General features: G+C 56.3%; 1 protein-coding gene across 2 annotated transcripts in view; it reads right to left on the reverse strand.

Moving 5' to 3' along the window:
- Positions 1-9,512: 9,512 nt before the first annotated feature.
- Positions 9,513-23,065, reverse strand: part of LOC111148087 (sideroflexin 5) — a 111,497-nt gene continuing 97,944 nt past the window's right edge. For both annotated transcript variants that reach the window (XM_022504484.1, XM_022504485.1), the window contains exon 14: positions 9,513-9,590. In XM_022504484.1, the coding sequence (XP_022360192.1) occupies positions 9,513-9,590 (78 nt within the window). The remainder of the gene's footprint in view (positions 9,591-23,065) is intronic.

Below are 23,065 nucleotides of genomic sequence, written 5' to 3' on the forward strand. Positions count from 1 at the left end.
CCCCACCAGTTCTCCTTCAGGACTGCCCACCTTGGCAAACAGCCAAGGTTTCTTCTACCTTGGGAAGCAGTGCCCATGGCTCCCAGGGCGTGGGGAGGGGAGGGAAGGGAAGGAGTGGTAGGCGTAATGAGGTTTGTGTGGATGTCAAAGAGGAGGTCCCCCCACTGTGGCTAGCGCATAGGACTGTGTCACGCCCATCCTAAGCCCCTCACTCTACCCCTACTTCTTTCCCAGCCTTGGCCTCTCCTACCTCACTCCTGGTGCCCTCTACTTCAGTCTTACCCCTGTCATCCCTGTCCCCCAGTAAGCCATGGGTTTCGCCTGTGCTGTGCCTTTACTTGTGTTTCTCTGGGCTCCTGGAATGTGCTGGGGGCTTGATCAATGTTGACGTCCATGTTGAAGACCTGCTGTTTGGGGCACATGCAGGGATCCAAGCACAGAAGGTCCTTTTGCCCGGACTGTCAGCATCTCACTTGGGTCCGGTCAATGCTAGAAACCAAAGGGCTTTCTCCCATCCCAATGCCCCTCCCCACCCCCTCCACCAGGAAACACACTCCTTACATCTCGAACGTCCTAACCTCAAGGTGCGTTCTCTCGCTGCCAAGCAGGCGGATAACCTCTGGGGAGCATGTACACCCCAGTGGGGTGAGGTGGAGAAGGGGAGGCGTCCTTTTGGCACTGGCGGGGGCAGAGGAATGGGAGAACTGTTCCTCTCCAGATTCTCTCACTTGGTGGGGGAGGGGGTGCGTGAGGATCACAGCAGAGCCGCCCCTGTCATCCAGATAAAGGGCTGGAAAGGACCCAAGGAAACCTGCCAATCTTCCTAGGCCAGGCCCGCGAGGGGCGGGGCGGGAGTCCCCACCGCACTCCCATCCATCCCCTGTGTTGTGCCTCTCCCTGCAGACGGTAAATATTGGTGTTGTGACTTCATTAATAAAGGCTTCTGTGAGCCTGAAAAACATGGAATCAGGATGAACTATTTTCTGAGCTGCCGGCTTGCCAGGTTTGCTAATTTGGGAGTTTTTGGGCCCTCTCCAGGGAACAAACCAAAGTTTCTCTCGAAGAGACACAGATGCAGCCGGGAAGGGGAGAAGAAGCCGAGGAATGACGCTCCCATCCCTCCCTCAACTGCTCCTTGCTCTTGGAGATCGGGGCCCTGCAGGTGGACAGGTGGACAGGGGCTACTCGGCCTGGCTTTCCCCGAAGGAGCCTGGCATTGTCATGTCCCCTCAGCTGGGCTGGCCTCCCAGGCCCTGCAGGGTCAGATGGCTGAGACACTGACAAGAGGCAACCCCACGCTACATGGGGCTTAAGTGGAGGGAACGTGGGGCAGCCGTTCTTAATTCTCATGGCCTGAGCCACGTGCCTCTGCTTCAGGGAACGATCTTTATGTTCTTGGCGTCCATGGAACTTTCCGAGATTAGCCCCCACAGCTCTGTAGCCGCGGGGCTTGTGCTCTTGGTGTCTCTGCACTCGGTTTTCACCAGCTCCTCCTCGGGGGCGCCGTGATTGCCTCCCGTGGGGCTTCCCAGAACCCCGGGCCCAGTGAGCTGGGTTCTGCCCAGGAGGGAGCCAGGCAGGGGGCGCCCCCCAGGCCTCTGCGGGAGCCCCTGCTCCCGGGCAGCCCTGCAGGGGGAGGGGCAGGGAGGCCAGCAGGCTGAGTGGTGCAGGCCCAGCCAGCTTTCCTGTCAGACAGGCGCTGCCAATGCGGAGCCAGACATCGGGAACAGGTTTAACCAATTACCCGAGCGCCCCATCTGCTGTCTGGGGTGTGTGTGAGGGTGAGTGCATGTGAGGGTGTCTGGGAGTGTCTGGGAGGGCTGTGGGCGTGTGTGCGCGAGTGTGACTGTGTGGGTGTGTGTGGGCGTGCGGCGGTGCACGTGGGCGGGGTGTGCCACCTGTCCCAGTCGTACCCCCTCATTTGTCAGGCTGTGGCCACCGGCTTATGGTCTTCCTGTCTCCCCAAGACCTGGGGAGACATTCACTCCATAAATGACCCACCCAGCGCCCCAGGCCCTCGCTCCCTACTCCCCTCATCACCACTCTCGCTCCCAGGGCTTACGAGAGACCCCGGAATCACACCTTCTCTCAAATCGCACATTCGGATGTTCTTTTCCTACCAGACCCCATGTTCTTCCCGCTTACTCTCTCAGTTTTCTTCTACATCGACACTTTGACCTCCTCACAGGCCACTCCTGGCCATGCACCCATCTGCTCTCTCTCCCACATCCCCTGGTCCCACAGTTCCTTGGTTGCAACTGCTTGGCAAAAATCACAAACTTTCTTGAACCTGTTTCCCCGTCTGCCCTTGCAGCTGAGTCTGTGAGGACATCAGGCAAGAGTGCTGGATGGCACCCCTTGGAGTCCAAGGTCCAGCCTCCGTTTAGGCCTCACCCGTTAATAAACCCATTCCTCTTCTCCACAGGGGATGTCTCAAACAGTCACCCTTCTCCCCAAACCTCTTTTCCTGCTTACCCTCAACAGGAGACCTTATTTCCATCTCTAGAGGGAAATGAGAAGCTCTGAAAGTGAACACCTTCATATCAATTGGGGGCCAGGAAGAAAGAAGTGGTCTCTTCAAACGGGGCAGTTGGAGGAGAGTTGGATAAAGGAACAATTCACAAATGTTGGGAACCCAACAATGGATGTTGTAGTGCCCCAAGGCTAACGACAGTGGCCCACAGCCCTGGGACCAGAAAAGGCAGGGGCAGGAGCAGTTATCAGAACCTGAGAGGACAGATGGAGGGAGATGGCCCCAGACAGGAGCTGTGGTCTTCAGTAGCGGGGGCCGAAGGAGGCAGGAGAGGCCATGGGAATGAATCCCCCAGGGTCGCTCTCCTCAAATCCTTCACTGGGGACTCCCAATCAGAGGAGCCAGATGGCAAGTCCATACGAGTCAGCCTCCCAGGACAGAGAGCAGGTGGAGAGTGGTGCAGTGTGGATCTGGAAGGGCCAGGCAAGCTAGCCTCTCACCCCCCAGCCTCCACCACCACCACCCAGCCCATCCTCTCCACCTCCTTCCTGTTACCCGAGACCCTTCTCTCCTACCGGCTCGCCCTTCTCCTCTCTGGGGACCTCACTTCTCTTTCCCCCCTGCCCAGGTTCCTCTTCTCTCACCCATTACTGTCCACATGCCCCAGTCTTCCTTCTAATGCCTTCGCTTAGCCCCACATGGTGTTGCAGCCATTGTCATGTCGCAACGCCCAGCTCACAGCCCACTTTCACTTCTTGGAAATTATTTGTTTTACAAGTTATGGTACATTGGCAGCCAGTCCGAGTCCTACTAACTTCTCAGCCCATGGAGATCTGGCTTTTGCCTGACCACACTCCACTGAGACTATTCTTTCCAGGTCCTTCCAGGGGACACGCTGTGTGTGCATCTTCTGTCATCCCCAGCACTTGTTCAGTATGTGGACAATCCCCCCACCCTCCACTGGAAGCATCCTCCTCTCTTGTCCTCTGGGATCCCACCTTCTCCTCACACTTCCTTTTACCCCGGCATTATTAGTGGGCGGGGGCTGTCAGGACGAACACCACGGGCGAGCGGCTTAAATGACAGGAATTTATTTTCTCACAGTTCCAGAGGCTAGATGTCTGAGCTCAAAGTGCCAGCAAGGTTGATTTTTCCTGCAGCTTCTTTTCTTGGCTTGAAGATGGCTGTCTTCATGTTCACGTGGAGTTTCCCTCTATGGGTGTCTGTGTCTGAATTTCCACTTCTTACACGGTCACCAGTCACATCGGATTATGAGCCGCCCTCATGAACTTGTTGTACCTTAACTATCTCTCTAAAGATCCTACCTCTGAATCCAGTCACATTCTGAGGTACTGGGGGCTGAGGCGTCAACATTTGAATTTAGGGGGACACAATTCAGCCCATAACACCCTTCTTGTGGCTGAACTGCTTAGCAGCCTTCTGTCTCTGGCTGGGCCTCAGAGGTGAGGGGCTCCTCAAGGTTCCATCCCAAGTCTCCCTCTTCTCACCCCACGTATTCCCCCTGGGTGGTTGCTGCTGTTCGTTTAGCTCTAGGTGCTCTCAATAAATGGCTAACGTGCCAAGCTACGTATCTAGTTCCCACCTGGCTCCTGAGCTCCCAAAAATCACACCCAACCGTATCCTGACATCTGGACTTGGGTCTCTCACAGGAACTTCTAATAACCTGTAAAACAAATGCATAGATTTGTTCTTCCTTTTCTGTCCCTTAGCTCTGAGAAATGGCACCATGGTCTATGTCCTCAGCTGTCTGAGCCAGGAAGCTGGGGCCATCTCTGACTTCTCTCTGCCATCAGTCACCAAGATCTGAGCTGAGCTCTTCATTCTCTACATCCCCATTCCACCACCTGGTCTAGGCTCCATCTTCTCCCACCTTGACTCTGCTGGTTTCCCCAGTAGTCTTGCCTTTGTCCATGACCCACTCTACTCTGTTGCCAGATGAATCCACGTTTCTACTTAAAGCCTCCAGTGACTGCCAGCTGGCCCACTTCTACCTCCAGTGTCTTGTCTTGCCCCCGATTCCCCAACACTGAGCTTGCAGTTCACCCCTGGACTGAGCGAAGGCCCTGATGTACTGTCCCTCCCTCTGCCATGCTTACCTGTGAAGAGGAGAACCAGCTCGGGTGGCCAGAGACTGAGAGCAACCTTCTTTCCTCTCCTCCTCACTGGATTTGTATGGCGTCCTCAAGGGGGGGCCCCTGGTGCCTCTGTCTGCCAGCCATTTATCTACCTTCCCTTTCTCCTTCCTTCTCTTTACCCTCCCACAAGGCCCAGGGAACTGGGGTGAAGTGGGGCCCCCGTCCTTGTCAGGAAGGAACCAGGCTTTGAGCTTAGACAACATTGCCAACAGCTACGTTGGAGTGGGGCATGAGAAGTGAACGGACATTTTTCAGCCACTGCCCTGAGAGACACCTGGCATTGCAGGGAAGCAAGGGCACGTGGGAGTTAGGCCTATTGGGAGTGGCTGCGATTTTCCTGTTTAAGGGGCTAATCAGTGGCAGGGGTGTGGGTGAGATGGCAGGAGCGGCAGCAGCTGTGGGGGGCTGAGGGCGCTCCATTCTGAAAATGACCCTGGGCCTTGAGAAAGCCTCACTCATCACTGGCTTCATCCCATAGCACTCTGACCCCCCTAACCATGGCCTGAGTGGGAGGAGGGAGGCCTTAGGGGCCAGTAGGTGGGGATGGGGCTGGGGAAGCCACATTCCTGGAGTGTTAATGATCTCCGGGCTGGGCAGGAGCTGAGCCCCCAAACCAGCTAAAAACAACAAACAGCTCCTAGGAGGGATTTGTGTCTGTCCTGAGAGTCAAGGATTTCCGCTGCTCTGCGGCCCCCCCCCCCAATGGGGGCTGTGGCCAGTGGGGCTCTTCCACAAAGAAATTCCCCAGAGACCAGAAGCTCGGTGACCTAGAAGTATGGCTTTGAGAACAGGCCCCACCCCCACCCCTTTCTCTCCTCCCACTCACCTAGGGAGGCTCAGTGCCCAGGTGAGGGGAGGCAGCCGCCCTCCTGACACTTGGGAGGCATAAGAGAAGTGTCTGGGTGCCTTCCTCACCTGGTCTCTCCAGTCCTTACACCAGCCCAGCAAGTGATGCTGTTCTTGACATTTTATGGCTAAGGACACCATGGCTCTGCTAGAGAACATGTTCTGTAAACGTGTGATGGAATTGGGGAAAGAAAGATGGAATTGAGGAAAAAAAGAAAGAGACTGGCTGGAAGTCAGAGAGTCCAGCTGCGGCCAAGCTGGGGCTGGAACCTGGGTCATCCTGACCCCGACCATGGACCTCACCTCTACTACATGGTCCCCCTGGCATGGGAGGCCATCAGCGGCTCCCTGCAGAGGTAGAAGGTGTTTGGAGGTCCCGGAGAAGAGTTCAGGTCTCAGTCCCCTAGGAATTCTGGGGGCTGCTTAAAGGAGGAGCAGCCAGCGCTGTCAGGAGGCAGCTGGGGCCTGGCCCTGAGCGACTGTGGAGCGGCTAGGAAGGGGCAGAGTTCCCGAGGCCGGTGCCATGCCCGCTGCAGATATTGCAACCTTGCCACTTGGCTCAAACCCTGCCTCCCTATGAAGCCTCTCTGGGCCCCCAGGCGACCGGGAACTACCCTCCCCATTGTACTCCCTCTCCCTGTCCCCTGGAGATCAACAGTAGGAGAAGCTACCCAAATCTCTGTCCGCTCAAGTTCCTCGCAGTGGGGCCCTTAGTGTATGCTCAGCATCTGCTCTGTAAAAAGGGGTCCTTCTGCAGAGCTCAGCCCACCCGCTCTGTCCCGCCTGCTGCCCTCACATGCTCTTCCATCCTTTCCTCTTCCTTTGCCTAAAGGCCTCCCAGTGGGCCTGACCGCTCCCAGGGCTTGGGTCTGCCCCTCCCTCAGGGGCCTTCCCACAAAACCCTCAGGCAGCACTGGCTTGTCCTCACTGTGCTTCAGTAACCCCCTCACTCCCACCCACAAGCCACAAAGCCAAGCCCTGAGGCTTTAAATCCATCATTTATTGCCCACAGTTCATTAGTATTACATAAATCAGAGACTGAGAAATTTTCTGAGAAGGTTAAAAGACACTGCAGAGTCTCCTCGGTGTGGCTAAGGCACGAGTGCCAGTGCCTCACTCACACCCGGCCCGGGGGCTGGAGAACCACTTTGCCTCTGGCCTCTGGCTTTTCTTCCCTCAGGACCCCACCCTGTTCCCGGGCCAGCAGGGGCTCAGGACCGAAACCAAGCGGGCTCAAAGTCAGAAAGTAGAAAAGGGGGCTGTCGGCCACCTGGCCCCAGCTGCCATCCAGACATCTTGGGCTCCTGGTACCCGCACCATCGGATTATTCTCTGGAAATGGGAGAAGGGCGTCCCGAAGTCTGAGGGAATGTCAGAATTGACCAAGAGAAGGTGGGCCAGTACACTGGGCCTAGAGAACTGGGCTAGCAGGGGTGCCCTGTATTCTGACACAGCAGGGCCGGCTACCCCCTAGCTGTGGGACCTGGCCCAGTCTCCTCCCCAGTCATGAGCCAGTCTGCCCACGATGCCTCCCTTCCTCTGACCTCTGCCAAGTGGGGGATGGATGTTGGGCAAAAGTTCTCCCTCGTGGTGTTTTCCACAGTTAAGCCAAGGCTCATCTTAGCAGCACGGCCCACTGGACCTCCGCCATCACACTGAGCTGTACAGATCCTTTGCCAATCCCCTCCCCAAAGAGAAGTCCCCTTAGCTCACCTGAAATTGCATTTGGGAGCATGGCCAGAAATGATCAAGGAGACAAAGTAAGTCGGTTATGAGATGCCAAGGCCACAGGGTCAGGACTGGGATGGGGCCGGGCCAGGGCAGCCAGCACCGGGGGGAGTCAGAGAGACCCTCATTTCTTCCAGACCTCCAGAGGGGGTGGGAGTGGGGCTGGGGTGAGCATTTTTGGTCCCAAGGTGAAGTGCACAAGAACAGGACACTGAGAGGTGAGGCAGAGTGAGCTAGAAGAGAGCTTTTCAAAAGGGGACCCAGACATGCCCAGTCTGTCACTGGCCCAGTCATATCATGGCAGGATTAGCTCAAAAATACTTGTCCCTCTGACATGGTGGCAACCTTTCCCTCTACTGTTTTGTTCTCCCTACTGGTTCTGCTTTTACCCTTTCCTGATTGGCTGGGGGTGTGGGGAGGGGATGCTGCTCGTCAAGACAGTGGTGGGGGGGGTCCTTCAGGGCAGCATCCTGCAGAAAGAGCATGCTGGCTAGGAGTGAGGGCAGCAAGGGCTTCTGAGGGGACACCTGGTGTCACCCCTGCACTGAGGATGGTAAGAGCAGCCCATCCACAAGCCCCACACTAGATTTTCCTGCCGGTGTTCACTGCCAGCCACGTCTTTCCCCAGGTGGAGTCACCCGGGGCTGCCATGTTGAGGGCTCCGTTCCAGTTGGGGTCAGGTGAGGGGTCTGATGAGGCCCACACTTCCTCTTTGTTTGCCCCATCCACCCCCACCTCATCCCTGCTTCCTTCTGCAGAGCCCCAGCAGACCCCTCCTCTTCTTGGCCCACCAGTGGGAGGAGACAGCAGCAAGGGGGCCAGTGCAGGGGGAGAGGCGGCACATGGGTTTGGAGCCACACGTAGGCGCAGCCACCCACGCTAGCTCCCCATTCAGAACCGAAAAGTGTTTGGCAGAGGTCAAGTGTGCCCGGGATGTGGGCTCACATACAGAAAGTGAAGGTCCAGGTTCTGAGGCCAACTGCTGGCCATTCCCAAAGGGGCCTTCCCCTTTCCCAGTCCAGTGTCCACATTGGGGATGTGCCTGGGATGACCAGCATCTGAGCGGAACAGGCAAAGATGAAGTCCAGCTGGAAGAGCCAGTGGGAACCCCTTGATCCAGTCCTCTGGTTCTGGCCAGGGAGTAGAGGCTGAGAGAGAGGAGCAGACTTCTCCAAGGTCACGCAGCCCATTCGTGTCACAACCACGGGCATGTGATCACTGGCTTGAGGCTGACTCTCAGGTGCCTAGAAACCTGGCCTCCATCCTCAGGCAGAAGACCCTCCCATTCAGGAAGCGGGGGAAGGGGTAGGCAGCCTGGGGGTGGGGGCTGGAGAGACCTCCCCACCCCCCAGATGGCAGTCAGCCAGGCTCCAGCGCCAGCCTCCCACCCCCGCTCAGTCCAGCTTCCAGCTTGGTGACTACAAGGAGGATCTTTCCACAGAGGTCGAAGGGCAGGCCCACAGTTCCAGCCAAACATCCTTCCTTCTTGGGGCTTCTTGCCTGGAGCTGGGGTCATTTCAGAGGCCTCAAATGGATCAGCAGGGTTCTATGAAGAGTGGCCCAGCCCCTGGCACTGGGCTTCATGCAGAGGGATTGGTTCTGCAGGTTGTGGCGTGGATGAGGGCCACCCACACTCACAGCCAACTGCCCACAAAATCTTTCAGAGGCCTCCAGTGCCCCTGACTCCCTGGGCCACCTCCTGAGGACCTCGGTCATACTGGTTCATCCTGTGAGGTGCAGACTGCCTCCGCTCCCCAGCCCAGCCCAGCCCAGCCCAGCCCAGGGAGCCTTGGGCACGGCCACCAGAGTATCTTGGCTCTATCTAGCAGCCCCACTACCAAACCAACAAGCCCCCAGGCCTACTCCTATGCCACCACTGGCCAGCTGCTGCATCCGGGCAGTGGCCACCAAGGTTCAGACTTGATTCTGATAAAAAAGAAAAAGAAAAAAGAAAACCAAAGTATAAAAGGATCCTAAATCCACCCCGTGGACACTCTACAAATTTTCAGCTTCACACGTAATTGTGCTGAGTAGAGTTTTGACAACCCCACGTAAGGCCCAGAAATGCACTTGATTATTTTTTTTTATAGGAAATGTGTCAGAATTCCTCTCCAATGTGTTAACATGTAAATAGATTAGTCTCCCTACCTCTGCGGGGATCCAGTGCTCCCCCAGGTGGCTCAGGACTGGTGGGGTGAGCTTGCCCCCTTCCCTGCAGGTGCAGTCCCAGAGTCTCCGACCCCACCCCCGATCTCCCCCCAACCCCCCCGGCCTGGATGGCATTCCGGCCCCAGGCCGGCTGGCCACCACTCACAGCCCCTTGTTGTACACCACTGTCCGACTACTCGTGGCCCGGGCAATCTCAGGCTCTAACTGGGATGTCTCGATCTGAGGAGAGAGGGAGAACAGAGAAGAAAGGTGAGGGAGGCAGGCAGGAGGGAAGGGGTGAGCTTGGAAGCTGGGAGTAGCATTAGGAGCAAGCTGGTGCCCATAGTTCTCCCCCTATGCCACCTACTGACACATCCTCTTTACCACCCTCCTGCCGAGGGGCTCACGGTATCCCTTCCCGTCTAGGTCTTTTCTCTTCCTCTGGTGGCCTGTCTGTGTGTGTGAGCGTCCCATAGTATGATCTCCAAGTTGCGTCTTCCTCATCTCCAAGGGCCTGTACTGCACCACAGTCTGGGCCTGGACCCCCACAGTGACCAGCAAACCTCTCCCTGCCAACCCCCTCACCCAGTCAGCTCTTTCTCCCATTCTCCATAGAGAAATGCCTGAAACCATCCCCACCCTCCTCAGCTCCCCACTCATTCTGAGCACCACAGCCTTCTTTCTACTTCAGAGAAAAAGCAAAAGACAACGGAAGGAACCCCTCAGCATTCCACCACCAAACCCATGAACTACCCATCCACACTGTCCTATGCCTGCCCTCCTGCCACCCCTCCCCTCAGAAGGCAGAACCTCCTGGGGTCCACCTTCCCCATCCCCACTCTGGAAGCCCACTCCCAGACTGTCCTCCCCGTCTCCCACCTTCACAGACCACTGACTCCTGACCACCAGCATTTCAACACTGACAAAACCTCCCATCTGATAAAACATCCCGTTAACCCCGTGTCACGCTCCATCTACTGCCTGATCTCTCTCCTCCCCAGCAACCACATTTCTTTAAGGCACTGTCTCCACTGGCCTTTTCCACCTCCTCATCTCCCACTGACTTCTCAACGCACAGCAAATCTGGCTTCTCTTCCCACCATACTCCACAAAAATCCTTCTCTCCAAGTTCACTGCCGCCCCCATGCTTTGTGACATCCACTGGACCCTTGTCAGGGTCGCTGGTGCTCAGCCTGGTGGGCCCTCTTCCCTGCACAATCCCTGGGGGTGAGTCAACCGTCCTGGTGACTCCCAGATTGGAGGGGTCTCCCACCATTATTTCTGCCCTGAATCCTGGGCCTATGGGGACTGCCTATCAGACCTCACGGATATCTCACAGGCACTTGAACTCAACCCTAAAATCTAAATCACAACTGAGGTTGCCATCTCCCCCTGCCCCACCCCGGCTCCCCATACCACCACCTAATGGTGCCCTGGGACTGCCTCGCCTCGTCTATGAGCCCTTTCTCTTGAGTCCCTGCCACCCAGTCCACCCACCTGGGACAGCCTGAGCCTTCTCAACTGCGTTTGGGCCACCCGTCTGTTCCTTACAAAATGGCTGCCCTCAGGCACCCAGTCTAGACTCCTGTGCTGTCCAGTCCCTGCCCAATTCTACCCTGCCCCTGGGACCGGAAACACCACACACACCTACTTATTTCAGGGTCTCGGGTCCACTGGGCTTTCCCCAGCCTGACTCTTTGCCTGAGCTGGTTCCTCTGTCCCCACTTCTCTTCCTCCCCCTCCCCACGTTTCCCCCCCAACAGGCAGCTTTAGATATCTTCCCTCCCCCAGCCTGGGTATGGCCACTTCCCCAGCCCCCGGCAGCTCCTGGAGTTTCTCATATCCCCGTTGTATCACTTGCTGCTGAGGCTGACTGTCCACTCGTCTCCCCCGCCCCCTTCACTCTAGATCGCAAGCTCCATGAGGCAGCAAACATGAGGTGTGATCATGTTCATCCCAGCATCCTCAAGGCCTAGTGCCAATACACAGGAGGTATTCAGTAAGTGTTGAATGAATGAATGGGAAGAAGGGAGGCAGAAGGCCCTGGGAGGAGAAGGTTCCCCTGGAGGCTCTACGGCAGCCCAGGGGTTGGTCTGCAGCTCCAGGGACTAAGCCAGTAGGGATGCCTGAGGCTCCAGCCTGAGGGAGCCAGAAAGAGAGGTGCTACCTCAGTGAGGGGGGCCCCCCGGGGCCTGATCTCCTGCCTGGGCAGAGTCAAGGAAGCGCAGAGTCAACTAAGCCTTCGTGGCTTAGTTCAGCCGAACCTGCTCCCAGGTATCTGCTCTATGTTGAGGCCGACAGCCCTGAAGAGTAGGAAGAAGGTTCCATAGACCAGCCCTGCCTTCAAAGAACACAGTCATGCCCGGGGCCGGGCCCTTCAGAGGCCAGGCAAGAGGGAGCTCAGGGCGGACCGGAGCTGCTGGGCATGGTGGAGTTCCTGGAGAAGGGGGACCTTTCCCCTGTCGTCCATGGTACCCCGATACCCAGACTCTGGCCATTGGAGAAGGCCAAAGAGACAAGAGCGAGGCTGGAGGCCCAGGCCTCTTCCCCACCTCCTTTCCTCAAGCCACCTCTTCCCTCCCTACCCCTGCCGGCCTCCGAGTCCCCTCCACCCCACCAGTTCCCCTCGTCCCCATGCTGCCACTGACACAATGCACAGCGCCCACGCTTAAAAATCTAAATGCTTTTGAAAATGTTTAACCTAGTTAGACAAATTAGCAAAAATTTGTGCAAAACAATTTAGGTATTTAAAATATTCAATGTTTTTAAAAAACTGGAAAACTGTTCTTAGCTTTCAGCTGCAAAAACCAACAAAATATAACATCCCAGCAATCTTACCATGAGGTGTAACATAACCCTTCGGGAAAGCTGTTAAACAGCTACTGAGGCATCCTGGGAAATAGCACTTCATTTATTCAAATGCACATATGTCAGGCTTTTGCACCATATGTCATTCCAAGCTATTTACAGTAATAATTAAATCTTAATCAACGTTTAACCTCTGTAAAATGTTTGAAGAATCCTAATCACCCTTCAGACTGCACTAATGAAGGAGAAATATATAAACATAAAAGGAAAATGATGCACAGATATCACACTGGAAAGAACAGTAATTGCAAAATTGTATTTCTTTTAAATATAATCAGTAAATGATGTAAAGTAAGCCAAGGAGTATTTTAAGTTAAGACATCTTGGATGTCAGAGGTGTGAGCAGCTAATTTTGTTCTGCTACCCATAACAGATGTAGCATATTTTATTTTAGTGCCATTATTAGCAACTTCCCATGCCGGCTTTCACCGAAGCACTGAGGCCCGCATTAAAATCGGAGAGGCTGCTCACCACCGAGGTGGAGGACCACGGGCCGGGGCCACGGCCCACTTGACCCACTCGACCGATTCCCTGGAGAGCGCTGGCCCGGGTGCAGACTGGGGCCTCATCCCCTCAGGGGGATGCTGCCGTCACAGACCCCGGGGACCCCCGCCCCAGGCTCCCTACCGTGCCCGGGGCAGCTGGTAGGAGGGATGCAGGCGGGAGGTTCGGGCAGAGGAAAGGCCCTGGGGAGGGGAAGGTGGCTGAGGTACTCAGGAGCAGAGGCTTGGGGACAGAGTGCCATTCAAGGCTTTTTTTCTCATTTCAATGTAATCAGCCCTCACATCAGATGTCTCTGGCGGCCAACGCCATCCTCCAGGGCTGGGCACACAGAGATGGACGAGGCATCTCCTCCACGCCCTTGAGGAGCTCAAAGTCTAGGGGAGGAGTCACATAGGAAAGCACATGGATCCCAGAGAGACGAGGTACCATGGAAACTGGGGAGGGGGTGGGGGTTACCATGTATTGATGAAGGAACAAGGAAGAAAGACTTCTCAGAGGAGGTAGGCCAGGAAGAAAATGGAGGATTTTGATACGAGAGGGTAGGAAATGCTTGGTGGATGAAGGGATGAGCATCGGCCGGCCAGCATGGCCTGTTTGGTACGGGTGACATTGCACGTATAGGGAATGTGGCAGGAAATGGAGGTGGTGTCAGGACAGGCCCTTGTAGGCCTCATGAGTGTGTCAGTGGGGGGCCATGGGGAGCTAAGGGAGGATTCTGAGCAAGGGCGGGCTGTGATCCAGACTCTGTTTTAGAAATGCTGGTGGCCGTAGATGTGGAGGATGGACGGGAGGGTAAGCCAGGGGGCAGCTGTGGGAATGAGAGGCGCCAGGTCCTGCCCTGTGATGCTGCCAGAGGGGCTGTGAGGCGGGTGGCACTGGGATCGTCTCTGAAGAGAAATCCATAGGAGTTGATGACCAATCCCATGTGGGGGTGAGAGGGAGGTGTCGAGGATGACTGTGCGTTGGATGACTCCTAATTCTAGCTCAGGAGCTGGGGTGGCTGGTGACGCCGTTCTGAGGCAGGGAATACGGGAGGGGGACGGGTCAGGGGGGGAGGGGGACAGGCTCAGGCTGGACCATGTTGAGACCCCCGGGTGCAGAGGCCTAGGAGGCAGACGGGGTATGGGTTCTGGAGCTCTGGGCAGGGGTCTGAGTGGAAGAGCGAGCAGGGATGTGTAAGCACAGCCGGAGCCCCCGGAGTGGGGGAGCTTGCCCAGGAGAGCAGATGGAAGGGGAGGGCGCCAGGCCTGGAGAACAAGTACATTTGAGGGGCGGGTGAAGGGAACAAGCCCATGATGGTGGTCTTGAGGGACCAGCCCAGGAAGCAGAAACAGTGACAGAGGGTGCCACACGGCACCAGGCAACATGGGTACCAGGCAAACAGTTTCCTGAGTGGTCCCAGTGAAGGCTGAAAGACTTCGGCCTTCGTGACGGGATATAGTGACCTCTGGAGTCCAGATTTCCTGCCCCCAGCTCAGTGCTGGCCCCAGGCCCAGACTCTTGCCCCCATTCTGGGCCAACTCGAGTGGCTGTTCGTTTAGACTCCTCTAGCCTTGGCTGGGGCTTGGGCAATGGCAGCTTTCACGGGTGTCAGGACCACTGGGGGAGGACCCTGGGCCACTTGAAGGTCACCTTTCTGAGGTGTGGGGGTGCTGGGTCTCCCCAACAGAAATCACACCCAGGGCTCCGCTGACAAACGGATGTGGTTCAGCTCCTGGGTGAGGGCACCAGAGCTCCCTGCTGCTGCCTCAACCAGGGACAGAGACCAACGGCTGTGCTGTGGTCTTGGGGAGTCCCTCCTGCTGGGGGGCTAATGGACAAGCAGCAGAGGCTGGCTTTATGTACCATATAGGCAACAGAATCAATAGTGTGGTGGTCACAGAGGCTCATGGGTGGCTTGGGGAATCAGGGAGGTGCCAAGGCCCAGTAAGGGGAGTGGGTGCAGTGGGGTTGGGGGACACCAGAAGCAGCCCAGTAAAGGCTTGAAGCCCCAGGGTTATAGGCTGAGGGCAGGGGCTTGGTTCTGACCGCAGACCAGCTCTGAGGGTCCTCCTCCAGGGAGAAAGTGATGAGGAGAGAAGGGGTTGGTCAAGGAGTGGCCACAGGGGGAAGGGGTGACCCAGCCCCAGGCAGGTAGCCGTGGGCAGGCAGGAACCCATAGGTCCCTCCGTTAATCTGGCAGACACCTCCCCAGGGAACTGACCGACATTCAGCAGGGGATAGGGAGCTAGAGCCCCGGAGAGTGGGGGCCGCAGAGCCCAGGGAGGAAGCAGAAGTTCTCGGCCCTGTGTGATCGTCCCCCCAGCCCCAGGACTGGCAGTGCCAGGAAGCTGTGGGCCTGCTGGGGACATGTCCCCCTCGCCATGAGAAAAGCAGTGTCACCTAGCTAAAGTTTCCTGCCCATCACATCTGAGCCCTCACCCCATCCTCCACACTCAGCCAGACACTCACAGCAGAGAGCCCCCAACTTCTGGTTGCATCTAAAGTCAGTGACAGAAAACACGAAGCACCGTGTCCAGGAAACCCAGCTTCCCCTGAGCACCCCAACGCTCCACTGGCCCCAGAGTCCCCGAGAGAAGCCTCATAGGGTCTTCCTTGGTGGTGCAGGAAGGGTTAACCCTGAGCTAGCTGCCTGTCTCCTGGCTGGGCTGGCTGGGCTGGGCTCACTAGGGTGGGGGGCCAGAGTCAGGAATGTGTGTGGGGCCACCTCTGCCTCCCAGCCTGGGAGCACACACCTGCAGCCCCCGGCCAGCGGATAGTTTACATATTTGAACCTGGAGCTAAGGTGCCGAGACATAAACAGGAAACTGGATCCCTGGCCTGTGCCCCATTCTCAGGGGCTTTTACCTACTACAAAGAACTTCCTCCTCCTTGCCTTTCTTCTGGTGGCTATTCTGCCTCCTTTTCAAAGGCACAGGGCTGGGGGGTGGGCTGTTCAGTGTGACCCTGTGACACGGCTCAAAGCTGCCTCCTGCTCCTGGCCAGGGTTCTGGGCTTCTGAGCATCCACAGATGGTGGTGACATTGACATGGGGTCCAATGCCCAGGCCGGCACCTGACGGACTCTGTGTGCCCAAGGCCCCTTCAGGCCTGGAACCCACTGGACAGCACAGCCCACGCTCTCTCTCTCTCTGGGGCTGAGCCGGCCTTAGGTCCCGTTCACACACAAAAGTCCAGACCCCATCTTTGGTGAAGCTGACCCAAGTGTCCTGGAGGGCAGAGGTATTAGGACAGGGCTGGGGGAACAGCTGAGGCCTGAGCCCAGACCCCCTGGGTCAGGCCTCTGATGCTGGCTCTGGGTTCCCACTGCCTTCCCAACGAATGTCAGGTTCCTTGGCTGGACACTAAAGGCCTTCTCCAGGTTCCTCACCTACTGGCTGCTCTCCATTTCCAGCACTTTGTATGTCTAGCCTTTGAGGCCCTAGTCTCTAGGCCCAAGAACCCTAATCCTCTAAGATTGCCTCCTCCAGGAAGTCTCCCCTGACTTTCTCAGACCAAATCCACTGCCGCTGCCCCTGGTGCCCCTGGCACTGATTTCCATCTCCTTCACATCTCCAGTCCCGGGCAATTTGTTCACTCACCATCTGCAAATACAGCAGGGGATCCCCCACCTCACCCCAGTTCAAGTGAGTAGGTCCTTGATAAAAGTCTAATCCAACTGAACCAAAGCTCCCCAAATGCAGGAATCCCCTCTTATACTCTTCCATCTCCCCTGTGCAATGTGCACCCAGGAAAGGCTCAGACCCTCTCCCCATTTTGGAGCTTTGTGCTGCTCCTGGGTGCCCCCTGGTGGACCAATCTGGGAATCATTCTCAGTCTTCCATCTTTTGGGCTTTGAGGCCTCAGTTTACCTGTATGTGCGGTGGGAAGATTTTCTGCTTCCGGGGACTGAGATGAGGATAATATCAAGAAACAGGTGAGAGGGGCGCCTGGGTGGCTCAGTGGGTTAAAGCCTCTGCCTTCGGCTCAGGTCATGATCTCGGGGTCCTGGGATCGAGCCCTGCATCGGGCTCTCTGCTCAGCGGCGAGCCTGCTTCCCTCTCTCTCTCTGCCTGCCTCTCTGCCTACTTGTGATCTCTCTCTCTCTGTCAAACAAATAAAATCTTAAAAAAAAAAAGATTTAAAAAAAAAAAAAGAAACAGGTGAGAGAGCCCTGTGGAATCTTGGAAAACCTGTGTGTTGCTGCATAAGGAAGCTCGGAACCCCATGGCTCTCCTAGACTCCAAGCCCAGGCTTGCTCACGGGAGTCCCCTCACGGTTCACAAGGCTGAGCCCTTGCTTGTGGGCCAGGCATGTCCTATGCTGCTTCACACATACTGATGCTTTTAATCCTCTCAGCAGCAGCTTTACAAAACCAAGCCTCCTCCCTCCCTGTCCTGAATTCAGCGAGGCTTTCTAGAAGGTCCTAGAAAGAACCAGGAGGGCTAGGCTGAGAGGTGGCCCTGCTGAGGCCTGTCACTAGGGCATGTGTGTGCACGTTCGTGTGTGGGCCTGCGTGCACGCACAGGTTTGGGCCGGGGGTGTGGGGAACAGGCGACATGACAGGTGGCGTTGGCGTTCCTGGGCTTTGAGTGGCTCTGCCATTCCCATCCGTCCCTCCTGGGGGGTCCTGTGGGCAAACTCCAAGAAAGCAGCGGGCGGGGAGGCGGCAGATTTCTGACAGCAAAAATAGCCCACTTTGGAGTTCAGTAAAGACTGATTAAACCAGTAAATGAGAAAAACCCCAAACAAACATCTCCAAGCAAAGTGGGAGATAGATTTGAGATTAGAGGGGAAGAGGCCCCTGCTCTGGGAAAAGGTGAAAATCTGTGGACTCGGGAAGAACACAATGCCCTCTAGACTTTGCCTCTGGCCTCACATCAGGACCGGAAGAGCAGGAGAAGCAGGACCAAAAAATACAACCAACATGCTCTGTGTCAGGTTTTCATAGAGCGCTCATTCTCAGCCTTAGGGCCACCTACATGATGAGGGAGGGAGAAAGGACTATTGACCCAAGGAGCTAGATGGGACACAGGAAACACATGTCACCAGAGTCTACCTGTGCGAGGTGAGACAGAGCCTAGTGGGGCTCATCAGAGAGGACTTCCTGGAGGAGGAGTCATTTCTAGAACCACCCGAATGTAGATCTGAGCTCATTCCCAGCTCTTCCCCATTCTTGGTGGGGAGTTCAAATGCCTTCTCAGAGAAAGCAAGGCAAGCTGGGGGAGATATTTGCTTCTGGTGAGTCACAGCTTCCAGCCAAGCTTGTTCACCAAAGCTACCATTTTCCTCAGAGCTGGTGATGGGGAGAGAGATCTCTGGGGAGATGGAAGAGGTTCTGGTGCCCACTGGGGTCACCCATATTCTTTTCCCACATAGGGAGGACATGTCTCTTTGTTTCTTAACTTTTAAAGCTGGAAGGGGGACCAAGGATGGGTAGAGGGTGGGGAATGAGAAGAGGGGGCTGAACTTGACCCTCAGATACCTTACCTACAGAGGGAGGTGGCCTTTAAGAGCCACCCTCTGGGGCCAGGGCGAGCTGCGGCTTGTGAGTGGTATGAGGACGTGATGAGGGCCTTTGCCTTCTTTAGATCCTGCCTTCTTGTGCCCTGGACCGGGTAAGGCTGAGGTGAGGAGAGGCTAGGCTGGGGGAGGAAGTGGGGCTGACAGGGTTGACATGGGAGGCTCTGAGCAGGAACCCCGGGGACCTCTGATGATGTCTTTTCTTCCAGACAAGGTGTCTGGCAGAAGCTGGAGGGGCAGAGGGAGGGTGAGTGAGGGGGTCCCCTGCTGAGTTGTCAGGGAAGGCCAAAGAGCAAAGGCTGAAAAACCACCGGCAGGGCAGCTGGGCGGGCCAAAAGAGCAAACAGGCCTGACAGGATACAACCCTAGCTACTAGTGAACCTGACTCCTTGCCTCTCACTTGGTGCCTGAAAAGCTGGTGCAGGGAGGAGGGACACACACTCAGATAGCCCCTAGCCCTCAGAAGCAGCCCAGAGCTCTGTCCTCCACCTGCCGCCAGCAAGAGCGCAGAGGCCCTCTTTCCTGTGCCGCCATTCCAGTCCCTCTTGCTGCTGGGAGGCCAGAAGAGCTGAGGGAGGGTCCAGGGGCCACCAGGCATGTCCCCAGGAAGGCGAGGCTCTGCCCACCAGAGGCATACTCCAGTTTGGCAGCATTCTCCAGTCACGCCAGGCCGCAGGAGGCGGCTCCCAGAGGGCATACCCATGCTGTAGACAAGACATCTGAAGGTCAGCCTCTGGCTTAAGATCACACAGCCTGCTTTCAGCCCTTCCAACTCTAGACCTCAGCCCTGGCCTTGTGGCTTCACTTCTAGAATCCTAATGTGCAGAGCCAGGAAGAAACGTAGCTCTGCCACCCTATGGCCTGGGAAATTGAGGTCTCTGAGGTTCAGAAAGGTTATATGGATAGTTGAGGCTGAGGGAATGCCAGCCAGAGAGGAGGAGGGTGGGCCTGGGGGATGTGGGGTGACCCTAGCCCCAATTCCACCTACAGACCGGGCAGAGCCCCCCGTGGCCCCCTCTCTCTCCCCCACACCTCACTCATCCCCAGAAAAGCCCCACCTTTTCCTGTGGACACATTTCAGCCTCACCAAATCAGCTAATTATTGACAGTTGGTGAAGAGGAGATTTCACTTTTTCCTCCTGTTAAACTGCTCCTAATTAGTTCCCTGTTACCGCGGCTGGCTCGCCCGCCCGCCGCCCGCCCGCCGCCCGCCCGTCCGCGCGGTAAGCCCGCTGCACAGTGCCTCATTAACCTTTTGCTCCTCTCCTGCCGCCTGCCAACAAGATGAAGACAAAAACAGATTGTCAAACAATGGCTCCGGCTTGTATGTGCAGCCCCGTCCCCCAGCCCCTGAGCTCCCAGGGGAGTAGTGGGGAAAAGAGAGGGGAATGAGGTTGGGGAAGGGGGGGAAGCCTGAGAAGAACTGAGGAAGGAAGAAAGAGGCACAAAGACAGAGACAGAGACAGGCAGGGAGAGGACTTGGCCAAGGTACTGCTTCTTGCTCCAAGGAGACATGAGGTTCATTAAATGGGATTGGAAGCTCTCCCAGGTGGGGAACACTGCTGTCAGAGTCGGAGGGACATTCGCCATCCCCTGGTCCAGCCTCCTGTGGCAGCCAAGACTGGGAGCATGAAGACAGGACCCTGGACATCTCCCTCCAGGGACCTGGGCGCTCTGTGTGTGTGTGTGCACGCATGTATCTGGGGAAAGACAGAGATGACCACATTTGCTGATACCCAGGGCCCCAATCTCCACAGAGGATGTGGCCAGAAAGGCCACCATGAATCGGGCCCCACGTGCCACGGAGGCCTCCACAATCCACAAATCACCCATGGGCAAACCCCCACACAGCCCTCTACTTTATTTTCATGTTACTACATCAGTACCTGACATTCTTTGTTCATTGCATTTCTGTCCATCCCCTCAGAATGGAGGCTCTCGGAGACCAGGGGATATGGCACGGCCCTCCCAGGTACAAGAAGAAGGGGGAGGCAACCCAACATCTCTGGGGTGGGGAACAGAATCTAGGTGTGGATGAGTCCATGCCTGGGTGCAGCCTGAACTAAGCCGGCCTTGGCCAATGCTCCCACAGCCTTAATCTACAGGTCCCAGGGTCTGCTAGGACACACCCGACACTCCCTGCATGGTGCCAGGCCTGGGGCCTGGAAGGAAAGCCAGCCCTTACACCCCTGTTCTCACATCCAACTTCCTAAGGAGGTTCCCTGCACCACCTACTGGCCCATTAGACAACCCCCCGCTTCCACCCCCAGCTCTGGGGGGCACAAATACCTCCTCCAGAAGGTCCCTGTGAACATAGTCTCCCTGAAGGGTAGGAGGGCTGGCTGAGGTGCCGGAATGTTCCTAAGGATACAATAGTAGGGAGTCATCTCAGGCTCTGACTCGGGCCTTCTCACTTTATAGTGAGGTGGAGGAGGGCTGGGGAGGGGTTCTAAAATCCTTCTATGAGTATAGAGCTGACATCGTCATTACCAACCTTGGACCTTGGGCAAAGCATGCCTCATTTGTTTCCTCATTTGTAAATAGGGAATAATACTGGTGCCTACTTCATAGGACAGTTGTGTTCTGGACCCTTGTTTCCCTTCTGCAGCCAAGCAGGCTGCTTTGCTGACCAGACCCAGGGCCATGCCTGTCTGTCCTGGGCTATGTGCATTCCTTCCTACACGTTCCTCCCCATACTGCCCCTCTCCAGGCTCCCATCCCCATCTCCTGGAACACCCAGGGAGTGGAATTTTCTTTGCTGTTCTCCAGTGCTTTCCCATCCATGAGCTCACTTCTCTGAACACAGAGAAACTTGACTACCATACGCCTCCTGGACCGCGTTGTCTCCTACACCCACCCCCAGCTGCTGAGCTCTTCAGCTGGTCCCTCTCACTCTGCAGAGAGCCCCTCGTCCTTGAAACGCCCTTGTCCCAGGGTCCATGAAGGCACTCCTTCAGCGTCCTCCCCTATGCCCCTGTCTGCTCCTGCCTTTTCCTGATGCCTTTCCTTCCTCCCACAATGACCTCATCCCTTCCTTGGCTTTAGCTCCCCCCATGCACCAAAGGTTCCACATCTCCAGCCAAAACCTCTCCCCCAAGTCTGAGACTCAGACATCTAACGGTTTAGGTAACATCCCTTAAGAGTCACTAATGCCTCGGACATGAAGGGCACAGGGAGGGCTTAATACAACAAGGCAAGCAGTCACCAGCATGATGACTGGCCTAGGCGACGGTTGGCAAGTGGTCACTAGTATTATTCTTTGCAATTTTCATTTCAAAATTAGCACCGTTTTAATAGGCAGAAACATGAGTTTAAAAAGAGCAGGCAAAACTCTCTCCCAGGGATTGAAGGGAGGCTTGAAGTTCTTTCTTCAACCTCTGGGGTTAGCAGGTGGAAACTCCACACCAATCACTGCGGGCCAGCCATTCTAGAAACAAGTTCCTGAACTCTACCTCTAAGTCCCCTAATTAATTAATTAGCGTTCCAGCTATTACTCCTGTTGACAACCTTGGTGGCTCTTGGCAAGGTTGGGTCAGCCCAAGCAAGTCCAGACGTATTGTGGCAAATCCCACCGGCTTCTGGGATGTGAGACATGATCCCCATAAGGCAGGAGCGCTACCTTGTTAGAGAGAATTAATTGGGAGGATGAATGGGGGAAACAAGGTCCTCTCACCAATGGGCTGATGGCCTCTGTGCCATAGGTCACAGGCCTCAAAATACCCAATAAGGCCCAGACAGGCCTGCATCCTGGTAGAGCTGATGTAGGTGAGGAAGGGGCGCTGGAGCCCACAACCCTGCCCTCCTTTCTCAGAGAATGCACTTCTCAGGCAATGATGACGTTCTTCCCAGCCTAGAGAAAAGGCTTGGGTTTCAATGAGAGGGACTCTGGTTAGACACTCAGAAGAACTAATTTCTGTGCCTAGTTGAGGCAGGCATGAGCGAAGAGAGGAGCCCGGACCTTGACAGGGAGCCTCTGTGAGGCCAGGCCTGCTCCCAGAGACCCCTTCCTACAGCCACAGCCAGCGGCTCAGGTGGGCGGACTGGGGCCATCTCTCCACTGTTAACCTCAGAGGAACACCTGCTGAAGGCCCACAGCACTCAGAGACTCTCCCCCACCCCCAGGCCCCCCAAGGGTGCCCCCCTAGCTCCCTCCTCTCTCCACTAGCCCAGGACAGACAAAGCGGTTGAGGGAGAAGAGAAAATCCTGTAGAACAAACAAGATGTCGCATTTCCCCCAGAGCTCTGGCTTGAGATTGGGTCTCTGGGGTTTCCTGTCATATCAGCCCCTGACTTTGGGCTGGTGCCTGGGCTGCTCTGGGCCTCCATTTCCCCAGCAGACCCAGGAAGATGGTAAGCTGGATGACCCTGAGCGATCCTTCCACCGTGTGAGTCCCCGATTTGGTACCATGAGGCTTCTCTGCCTGGGGTCCCTCCCCATGCAGTCAGGTAGAGCTCTGAGGCCCACCTGAAGCTTCTGAGCACCGTGGGGCCTCCAGGCCCCTCTGACCCTCACCTAGGCCAGCACACTCTGCCTGGCTGTACAGAGAGATGCCACCACCTGGGGGAGTGCTGGGCACAGTCCTTCTAAGACTGGGATGCCAAGACCACCAGGAAGTGCCTCCCCTCCCATCTTCCCAACTTCCAGGCAGTCTGGAGCCCTTGGCTCCCTTCAGAGTCCCCTCACATCAGGTAACAGCTCTTCAGCTGTCAAGGGGGAAGAGGTACCCCTGGCTTCCCGGGAAGGCTGGGCTCTGTGGGCCTGAAGGCTCTCCCAGCACATATCACACCCCAGGCTCCCCACCCGAGGGTGCCTTGGCCTGGTGTCAGTTTCCTGCTAAATCT

This window comes from Enhydra lutris, unplaced genomic scaffold (assembly GCF_002288905.1).
Source record: "Enhydra lutris kenyoni isolate GAN:26980312 unplaced genomic scaffold, ASM228890v2 scaffoldscaffold18, whole genome shotgun sequence".
NCBI classification, from domain to species: Eukaryota; Metazoa; Chordata; class Mammalia; order Carnivora; family Mustelidae; genus Enhydra; species Enhydra lutris.